General features: G+C 39.0%; 1 protein-coding gene across 2 annotated transcripts in view; it reads left to right on the top strand.

Annotated features, from left to right (window-relative positions):
* The first annotated feature begins 1,517 nt into the window (after positions 1 to 1,517).
* The window catches only part of LOC134798097 (nucleoporin SEH1), a 25,809-nt gene continuing 15,881 nt past the window's right edge, over positions 1,518 to 11,445 (top strand). For both annotated transcript variants that reach the window (XM_063770435.1, XM_063770434.1), the window contains exons 1-7: positions 1,518 to 1,721; positions 2,124 to 2,280; positions 2,983 to 3,136; positions 4,439 to 4,546; positions 6,689 to 6,802; positions 9,172 to 9,330; positions 10,366 to 10,526. In XM_063770435.1, the coding sequence (XP_063626505.1) occupies positions 1,581 to 1,721; positions 2,124 to 2,280; positions 2,983 to 3,136; positions 4,439 to 4,546; positions 6,689 to 6,802; positions 9,172 to 9,330; positions 10,366 to 10,526 (994 nt within the window). In that variant the 5' untranslated portion in view covers positions 1,518 to 1,580. The remainder of the gene's footprint in view (positions 1,722 to 2,123; positions 2,281 to 2,982; positions 3,137 to 4,438; positions 4,547 to 6,688; positions 6,803 to 9,171; positions 9,331 to 10,365; positions 10,527 to 11,445) is intronic.

The following is an 11,445-nucleotide window of genomic DNA, read 5'->3' as shown; positions in this document are numbered from 1 at the left end:
CTACCACCTGTTTTAATCTAAAAATAACTTAATCTAGGGCCTGGTTTTTGTTCAAATGAATCTGCTGTCCAGAATTTTTAACCCATTTCATCCAAGTTTCTGAAGTAATAATAATAATAATAAGGATTCTCTGCCTCTGGCTTGCCTTAGCCGGCCGGTCAGAGTGGAGTCGTTAGAGCTATAAGCTCCAGGGGTGGAAGTGAAATATGCATAAGACGCGAGTTGGCACAGTGGCTGTTAACAGCCACTGGGTAGAAAGCGGCGCACACCTCTCGACACCCCTGAGCCGCTCACACCGGTGTTGCCCTTGAGCCATCCTAGATGTCGCTTTTTGTGGGGGCCCATCTTGCGAGGGCGAGTCACCGTCTGCCGGAAATAAAATTGCATACCGTTTTATTAGGCAGGCGTCCGGTTTTTTACCCCATAGCTCAGTTCTTAGTCCATCGCTTTCACCCAATAACCTAGTTCATTTTAGATTCTATCAACTCTCAATAGTCCTTACACCCTGGCGGGTGCTGCCTCTGCGTGCGTCCCATGACACGGGCAAGGGCAGCTTCCGCTCGGTGTACCCCTTACATTTCATTAAAGTGTCAAAAGGGCCTCTACGTGTTGGCTTCGGCTCCGCGCACGCCTCCCAAAGGTCCGGAACACCATTGTTCCGTAATGGGAAAGACATAATAATAAATATTCTTTATTGAATTTTTTTTTAATGGCGGAGTCGTGATAGCTCGCGCCTAAACAAATAGTGGTATCGGTACCATACGAGTGTTTTCTTTTTGAGATATGTTTATAGATTAAATGGCCAAAAATTCAGAAAATTTATTTCGCTGGTTTCGGAGGTATATTGAGATATATAATTTTAATTAATTTTAATTTGAGAAGGAGTAGCTAAATTTCGTCAACCAATCTAAGAACTATTTGGCTCAGTTTGTAAACGATCGCTTTTCTGTTTGCACCTTCGAGCAACACCGGCTTCCGAAGGTTTGCACAGAGGGTCTGGGTTCGATCCCCAGTAATTGTATGCTGGGATATTATACTTTTTGTATTTTTTTACACATAAATTTCGTATTGTTTTTTTTTTAATTTACTATATTTAAAGCTCTTAGCACCATGTTATTTAAAGCTCTGCTCGCGAGGTCTACAGCTCACAGAGCCACTAGTAATGATAACATTCTACATGACATTAAAACTCTCCAAAGGCCCCTACGTGTTGGATCTATAACCCCACGCAAGCCTATCAAAAGACCGGGATTTATAGGCCCGTGAAATCCAAAAGAGAGAAACAAAATAATATTAACAGTTCAGTAAAAACCAAATCAAAATCCAAGTTATTCTTTCCCGCCAGAGACTCTCTGGCAGAGAGTAAAATACCCACTCTTAGGCCGCGACCAGCCGCAACTTACTATACTTTGGGCCGCGGCCTGGATGGTGGCTTAAAGCAACGGTTGGGAGAAAAAGCAGCTGCACGAAACGAAACGCAATATCCATCTGTCAATTTGACATTTGACCTTGTATATGGTGTACTTAGGCCGCTCGACGCTGTGTAGTTTAAATTTAATGTTTTTGGTGTTAAAAAGTTCATGACCATGGGAGAACTCACGCTCACCAATTTGTTCGAGTCTCAAACTATATTCGCCGACCACAAGGACCTCATCCACGATGTGGCCTACGATTTTTACGGGGAACGAATGGCTACTTGCTCGAGCGACCAGTATGTGAAGGTAGGTTATGTTTAGATAATAATTATGTTAATATGAACTATTTCTATCAAAACAGCATTATTTTAGTCGTAGAATATGACATAGAATTGAATAATCCATTACTGCACAGGCCAGTAAATAGAGAAGCCTTGGCAAAGCATGTTTGTGTGTGTGTGCTCTTTTAACCAGATGACCTGTACGGTACGGCCATGTCGGTAGAGGTCTTGCCTGTGAAGCCGATGATCCTGGGTTCAAATCCCAGTAAGGACATTTCTACCTTTTTCAATGGTATTATGGGCTTACTGTGGGCCCTTGAATTTAGAGCAAGAATATCCTTAAATATTTATATCATTAACACCTTTGCTGTGGCAAGTAGGTAACCTGTACCATTAACTCACCACAAAGAAAAAATATTATTTTCAGGTATGGGACTCAGATGGTCGTGACGGCTGGAAGATGACAGCCAGCTGGAAGGCGCACCACGGCTCGGTGTGGAAGGTCACCTGGGCGCACCCTGAGTTCGGGCAGGTCATTGCTACATGTTCATTTGACCGCACTGCTGCTATTTGGGAGGAAGTGGGTAAGATCACTCATAATTCAAATATTCTAGTTTAATATGTAAAGTTTACGATGTTTTGACATTGGAATGTTGTCAATTTACATGGATACTTCACACAAAAAGTACCTAAGAAACATATACCATAACATAAGAATCTTTTTAGACTTTGGCAATCAATCAAAATCAAGTAATTGCACTTATCTATGTATGATAGAGGCCATGTGACAATACCTTGTCTAAAAATAAAACCTAAAACTATATCATGATTAACATTAAATTCTTATTCACATATAAATTTTTACTTGTCCCTATGTGTAATTCAATTTATTGCGTTTTCCTATATGTATATACCTACTGTAATATGCATTTGTTATTGGTTTTTATGCATTTTGTTTTTGATTCTGAACATGCCTTGTGAAATATAGTAAAAGCATGAAACTCTTGTTTTGTCAACTGTACCAAACCTTGACCTTTTCATACCATATTTAATTACTTTCATACCACACGGAAGCCAATTGAGATCTATTCTGTAACCCTGTAAATAAGGTCATAAAACTAGGTTAGGTGGTAACTTTACGGGACTGATTTTGCTAAATTATGTTTTATCCCTTTCTTACAAATACATAACTCAAAATGACAGATAAGGACAAACAATTATTAGCTAATTCAGGTTTGTAGCGCGTTTATGAATAAGGGAGTAAGTCCTTATCCATTGTATTTCAGGTGACACCACAGCCCCTGGGTCGGAGAAAGGTCTCCGGACATGGCTAAAGCGCTCCAACCTAGTCGACTCCAGGACCTCCGTGACAGATGTCAAGTTTGGACCTAAGCACTTGGGCCTTTTACTAGTCACATGCTCCGCTGATGGCATTATTAGGTGAGATATGATAAAAAAAGTTGCCAACTTAACTGTGAAGGCCTAGACGAGCAGAAAAAGGTATTTGCTTGTATTATATAAATCTTGTTCTTCCTTGGTGAAGTGATGTAAACAGCTAAACAATGTTCCATTTTATTGTCATTAGTAGATTGTCATATACTACTCCTTTTTACATTTCTGGGGATTTCAAAAATTTCGTTTATTTTCTTTTTACGAAAAAACGAGACAACACTGATACAAAGTGAGAAGGTGAGGATAGGTACAGTCGACGTCAAAGATATGTTTACATTTTTCGCCTTATTACAAAGGAGTAAGGTGCAAAAGTGTAAACATATGTTTGACGTCGGCCACACTTTTTTTAAATCTATTTTTTCTGAGTAGAAACTGTATAAAAATAGTAAATGAAATGAAATGAAATTAAATAAAATGATATGAAATGAAATGAAATATGTTTATTGCGAGAACATAGAGTTTGATTGATACAATCGTAGGTCTTAAAATAAAAGTTGTCCTTATGTTCTACCCTATGATAGGCATGCAATACAAGGTAAGCGGCAAGCAATCATGCAAACATTACAATTTAAGATTATACAGTCATATCGGATGATAAAAATTACAATTAAAAATTATTAATGTCAATATGATGAATTATTAAGTAACAAGTGTTTTACATTGTACTTTTATGCTCACATTGTAGAAACCCGAACCTAAGACCCAAATTAAATAGAAGAAATAATACAAACAAAAAAAAAATATACAAATTTCAATAAGTATGTCAACATAGTAAAAAAAAAACAAAAAAATACAAATTTCAATATGATGTCAAAACAACACATGTTATTAATAAACTTATTGGTTTTCGTCTGACATGAATTCTTGAATTGAATAGTAACACTTCAATAATAACCATTCACGTAGGGCATTTTTAAATAGCCTCGGTTCAGATTCTAATATACGCTTTGGTAGTTTATTATAAATTTGGATGATCATTGAGAAAACATTGTTTTTGAACACATTTTTCCTTGCTCTAGGTAAGAATATTTGATTTTTACGTCTGGTCGATCTAGGGAAAAAGGTAATATTTGTGTCAAAATATTCAGGGTGCTCTTTCACAAACAAAGATGCCTGTAATGTATACATGCATGGCAATGGAAGAATTTAAATAATTTTTAAATAATGGTCTGCATGGTTCTAGAAAGTGGACATTGCAAACGGCCCGTACACATTTTTTCTGAGCCACGAATGCTTTATGGTCATCTACAGAAAAGGTTAATAGCTGCTAAAGTGACTTAATGTCTGCAGGATATATGAAGCCCCCGACGTGATGAACCTGGCGCAGTGGACGCTGCAGCATGAGATCCCCACGAAGGTTTCTATTAGCTGTCTCTCCTGGAACCCCTCACTGTCAAGGTGTGTATTTAATTATTATTTTGAAGTTCAACCAGAAACCCATACAATAACTTGTACTTATTTGCCTAAAATATCAGTATATAGGGTAAATCGTCAATTACTGGCCACCGGCTAATAACTGGCCACCCTAAACTAAAAATGAATTCTATTCACTTATAAACAGACTCCATTTTAGTATAAGGTTTCAATAATTGGCCACCTTTCAATAACTAGCCACCTTATACTAAAATGAATTCTGTTTATAGGTGAATATAAATAAATAAATAAAATATCATTTATTTCAGGCTTTTAACCCATAATAAAAATACACATAAACAATACAATGGCATACTATATACAATACAATAAAAAGGAATACGGAATGTCAAACAATATTAATTTTAGAACCTTACTTAACTAGTTACATCATTTCGCCCAGTTATGGGACACTGGTGCATGCAATGACAACCAGTGTCCCATAAATGGACCATCAAGCCTGTCGGCGACGACTGCCAGCAGGGCGCTGCCGCTGGTGCGCACACGTCTCGCTGCTGATGTTGCTCTCTTGCGCATGGTGGCGTAAAAGCAGTCCACACGCGCCTCCGCGAACATTCCCGAGGCGCTGCAAAACCTCGGCAGATGCAGCAGCGCCCTTAAAGCATTGTTGTATTGAACACGGAGAGCGTTGTATGCCTTCTGTGTGTATTTAACCCACAGGCTGCTCGTGTAAAAAGTGGTACAATATGCACGAAACAGTGTAGTTTTGACGTTAAAAGAACAACGAGCAAACCTGCGGGCTATCATATTGGCTCGGACTGACAACGCTCTCCGCTCCCGTTCAATATCTTCGTCATCTTTAAGGTCGTCAGTTAATACATGGCCTAGATATTTGAACCGGTGAACACGCTTCAAAGGGACCCCGCTGAGACGTACAGGAGGTACCTCGGACGGACATTTAGTCCCCGCCCTAAAAATCATTAGTTCGCTCTTCTTAGCGTTATATTTAAGGCCGTGACTACTGGCAAACTGCTCGCAGAGACCAATGAGTTCGCGGAGACCTCCAACAGATGCACTCAGCAACGCCATGTCGTCTGCGTAGCTAATATTGTTGAAGCATACCCCGTCAATGTGACAACCGACATGACGGCTGCTGAGCACCTCAATCAGATCGTTAACGTACAGGTTGAAGAGTGTGGGCGAGCTCAGCCCCCCTTGTCTCACGCCACACTCCAACCTGTACCCCTCCGAAATACTCTCCCCCCATCTGACATGATTGATCTGGCTTCCATACCAAAACTGAAATATCCGGATAAGCTCTAGAGGTAATTTAATCTTGTCGAGCTTTTCCCACAGCTTATGATAGGAAACCAGATCAAATGCCTTCGACAAGTCGAGAAAGCAGGCGTAAACGGGCGTATTTCTATCGGTATAGTATTTGACGGCATGCTTCAGACAGACAATGGCGCTTTCTGTTGAGAGTTTGGGTCTAAACCCGAACTGGTTATCATGTAGCGTAGCATGAATATTTAGATGTCTATTAAGCATGCTGTCAAACACTTTGGCGATAACGGTAGCCAATGAGATCGGCCGATAGTTGGATTTATCTCCAATATCACCCGTCTTGTCCTTAATAATCGGCACAACTACTGTTCTCATTAGCTCCGTTGGTAGGTATGAGTGTTTAATGCACAGATTAAACAGCACGGCCAAAAGTCTAGGCAGATGTGTGCCCGCATACTGCAAATGCTCAATGCTGAGCCCGTCATGACCTGGAGACTTGCCTCTAGACATTGTCTTTATAGTTTTAGCAAGGTCTTCAGGAGTGAACTGTACTATCTGGCCTTCATTGACGAGCTCAGCACCGGGCACCCGACTATCCCTAACAAGTCCCGTGAGGGGTGATTTCATGGCAAAGTTAGACTTAAACATATTGGCTATAGACTTGTGGTCACTTATACCGTCAATGCTCACAGGGAGGCCGGATTTACCATTCAACCTGGCGGTATTCTTCCAGAAACCTCGAAAGTCGCGTTTGGAGTGCAGTTCAGCAAGACGGAATATAATTAATTTTTAATTTAGCGTGGCCAGTTACTAAACAGTGGCCAGTTATTGACGAATTACCCTGATATCAGTAGTTGTAATTTGAGAATAATGTGTTTACAGAGTGAACCCACCAATGATAGCCGTAGGTAGCGACGAGCCTAACACAGCCGCTGCCGCCGTCACCCCGGTCAACGATAAGGGAGTGGCGTGCAACGGGAAAGTTTTCCTCTACGAGTAAGTATACAGGGTGGAATTCTTACCCCATTAAAATCTAAAGACGTCAACTGACGCGCGCGGTTACAGCCCAATATCAACCTTCATGCATTCTTCTTAATTTTAGAAAATACAATATAATACCAATCCTCTTTATTGCATAACCTCAGAATAAATGTTAAAGAGGCTACCAATAAAAATACATCACAGAAGTACAAAAACATAACTATCAACATAGAAAATAATACCATAAAATGCCCAATAGATATTTCAAACACCTTTAATAATTTTTATGCCTCAGTAGGTAAAACCCCGCTAGATGGCAGCAGCGGCACCGCGTCGCCTGTATCATCCGGCCGGCCTGCGATACAAACCTCCATTAACTCCATGTACTTAAATCCAGTAACAGAAAACGAAATATTTAATATTATACAACACTTACCCAATAAAACAAGCTGTGGTATCGATGAAATACCCTCTATCTTGATAAAAGCATGTGTTAATGAGCTAACTTCACCCATCACAAAATTAGTCAACCAATCTTTTAATGAATTTAGCTTCCCGGATAAATTGAAAATAGCCAAGATAAAACCCGTCCTAAAGAAAGGTGGTAAAACAGATAATCCAGCTCACTATAGACCGATCGCGCTCCTCCCCGTTATATCTAAAATTTTCGAAAAGTGTATGACAAACCGCATCTACAGTTTTTTAGAAAAATATAATTTGTTAAACGATAATCAGTTCGCATTCCGTAAAAAACGTTCTACTACTCTTGCAGCTTTTAATTACGTACAAACAATAGTTGAATATTTAAGAAATAAACATTACGCAGTAGGATTATTATTAGATATGTCCAAAGCATATGACAGAGTCTCCCACCCCATACTGTTACAAAAATTAAACAGAATAGGCATACGTGGTAAAGCATTAAATTGGATGAAATCATACCTCACGTCACGACAACAATATGTTGAAATAGAACACTTTGAACATCAGACCAGAACAATGCGCAACATAAAATCCAATATAATATATATCGAGAACTCCATCCCACAAGGAAGTGTCATAGGATGCGTTCTGTTTCTCATTTATATAAACGATCTTCCCAAATCTACCAACCACAAAGTCGTTATGTTTGCTGATGACATTTCCCTCTTATTCCAATGCCCAGATAAGAACAGCAGCAACCCTTACATAGAACAAACTTTCAATTCAATAACTCATTGGCTACGCGATCACAATCTCATAATAAATAACGAAAAATCAAAATTAATCCAGTTCAAACCCTGACAAAAGCAACCCATTAACCTAAACACGATAACAAACAACTTAAATATTAAAGAAGTAACCGAGAGTACCTTATTAGGCCTTACACTGGACAGCCATCTGACATGGAAAGCACATGTAAATCAAGTAAAAAACAAGCTTTCTCGATTTGTTTACGCACTCAGCGTACTAAAAAGTAGCACTACCTTTGAGTGTGCGCTGGCAGCGTATCACTCGCATTAAGCAGTCGCGTGGCTACGCTACGGACTCCTCTTGTGGGGCCACACCCACAGCACTGACATCCAAAACGTTTTCGTAATGCAAAAGAAATGTATTAGGATCCTATCAAACATACATCAACCCCACAGCTGCAGACCCCACTTTAAAAAACTAAACCTACTTACCCTCCCCTCCCTATACATTTTGGAAATAGCTACATTTGTCCGTAAGAACCTACATATATTTAATTTCTGCCAAAACCCCCGACGACTTCATTACATAGAACTCCCGGAGCCTAAATTGGAAATATATAAAAACGGACCATATTACAGAGCCATAAAAATTTATAATAATATCCCCACATATTTAAAAACTGAAAAATCTGATTCAAACTTCATAAACCGTCTAAAATGTAAGCTGCTGGATAAATGTTACTATTCAATAACTGAATTTATGGAGGATGATAATATATAACAATATAGGTTTAGTACATTCTAGTTCATAAGTATAGTTATAATTATAACAAAAAGATGCTAAGTTATTCTTTATTAACTTAAAATATTTTTTGTTCTTGGTTGGAATTAGTAATAAGTAGTTAATGAACAATGTTTTGTTATACCCTTCCAGGGTCCATTATGTAACCTATATGTAACATACTGGTATGCAAATAAAGGTCTTATCTTATCTTATCTTATCTTATAAATGTACATGGAAACACAAATAATACATGAAGACAGAGGTAAACAACAAAAAATAATAAATTCAGCGAAAAATGATAAATTTTGACGACGCCGTTTTCAAATTTTCCAACGCCCTTTTTTCACACTGTATCATGGTCAATTAATTACGAGTATCTCTGAAAGGTTAAGAATAAGTAATGTAGATTAATATATTGTTTTGTACAGATACAGTGAAGCGTCTCGCCGCTGGACTCGAACCGACTGCCTGTCGTCAGTCCAAGAGCCTGTAAACGACATCGCCTTCGCTCCCAACCTCGGCCGCTCATTCCACCTCCTTGCTGTCGCTACTAAAGACGTCAGGATTATCAAGATAGAACCTATTACGTGAGTTATACCTGCTTCTCTCTGTTAACGACCTCGCCTTCGCTCCCAACCTCGGCCGCTAATTCCACCTCCTCGCCGTCGCTACTAAAGTTGTCGGAATCATCAAAATAGAACCCATCACGTGAGTTATACCTGCCTCTCTCTGTTAGCGACCTCGCCTTCGTTCCCGACCTCGGCCGCTCATTCCACCTCCTTGGTGTCGCTACTAAAGACGTCAGGATTATCATGATAGAACCCATCACGTGAGTCATACCCGTCTCTGTTTGTTAATGACATCGTCTTCGCTCCCAACCTCGGCCGCGCATTCCAACTCGCCGTCACTAATAAAGATGTCTGGATTATCAACAGAGATTCCATTACGTGGTTATATTCGCTCGCAAAATGTCTACGACACACGGATGGACGGACAGACGGTTATTTAAGTATAGTTGGTCAAACTAATTTGTCAGTCAGTAAGAACCAGGAAAACTATACTCATCCTTTTCTTTTCGGTGCTAGTACTAGTGTAAGACAAAGATAATATGATTCCCTCTGTCTATGATTGAAATGAGACAGTCCTTTGATAAACGTAGCGCCACTGAAATATTGAATGTAACTTGTGTATAAACGTTCAAAAACGTCCTCGGACCCCTTGTAAGATGAACTCCTGAATTCGGAACTTGTTATACCACCAACCAAGGTCACTTTGGTCGTCAGTTTTGGTTGCTTGCCGTCTGGTCTGGCACCCACTTCAAGGTTCTGCCACTTTGGCTGCAGACGCAACCCAAATAGGGTATTATACTGTATTTAAAATACATTATTTAACACCATACATAATTATTAGAAAAACACAGATTATTACATTACAGAGTTATTTTTAAACACAAGTTCTATTTAATAAATCGGATAGAAATATAAAACGTCACGATGTAATGTTTCATATAAATTCCATATTAGCAAATCATTTTGACAGTTCTAAAAAAGTATCTGATTTGACTAGTAGGAAAATACCCTATTGTCCAGAAAGTGTTTAACACTATTTTCTCACATCCACAGAGATTCATCGACCTCCTCAAACGGTTCAAGCGTGCGTTTCAAAACGGAAGTAATGGCGGCGTTCGAGGAGCATTACTCGTGCGTGTGGCGCGTCTCGTGGAACGTGACGGGCACCTTGCTGGCGTCCTCGGGTGACGACTGCAGTGTGCGCTTATGGAAAAGTGAGTAAACTGACCTATGACAACTGACTGAGTGTAAAAATGTCATCATCTAAACCTTTCGAACCACTTGCTACGCTCGTGGTTCCATTTTGGAATCTTTCGCTCGCTCGTGTATCAATATTAGCACGATGAGTTTTGCCACCAAGAATTTTGCCACCTTGTAAAATAATTAACTATTATACTGCAAAACGTAATTCAAGACCAAAACAAGTAAGAAAATGTTGCCACTTGTTACTAGCGCGTCTTGTATTTATGTAAAAATAAGTAAATAAAAGTACTTTTTTAAATCGTAGGAGTAAAATTACTAATAAATAAATTATCTTAGCGTGATAAATATCAAAAGGAATTTACTATTTTACAAACAAATTATTGCAGTGGCAACATTGTCTTACTTTTTTTGGTCTTGAATTACGTTTTGTAGTTTAGTGCTGTGTTAAACTACCTTGTCAACAAACTTAATTGCTCAAGGTGCAAAAATAATTTTGATTTGATTTGATTTTGTTTGGCCTAACGAATATCGTGGCGAAGCCTACATCGCTGGAAAAATCTTAACAGCGCGAGTCAGCCAGCCGCCCGCGCAGCGCTAGCGACATCTCTTGGGACATATGTGTACTTTAAAACGGAAGTGTACAAACGTTTCTCCATACAAACGTAGACCCTGGATGTTGACATTAAGGAATATATTTTTGTTTTAATATTAACTTATATAATATAACATAACTTTGGTATAATATAACTTTGGTTAATATTCATCAAAATACGTAAAAATATTTTCTATACATACTTAATGATAATGTTCTGAGAGTAAAATAGGGACTATGTTTGTATGTAGAAGCCGTCCGCCTTTCTCCATCATCCTCTAATTTCCGTGATATACCTAATTAATATACATATTACCCGTCGGCAAACTTAATTGCAC

This window comes from Cydia splendana, chromosome 16 (genome assembly GCF_910591565.1).
Source record: "Cydia splendana chromosome 16, ilCydSple1.2, whole genome shotgun sequence".
Lineage (NCBI taxonomy): Eukaryota > Metazoa > Arthropoda > Insecta > Lepidoptera > Tortricidae > Cydia > Cydia splendana.
This window is presented reverse-complemented; position numbering and strand designations above follow the sequence as displayed.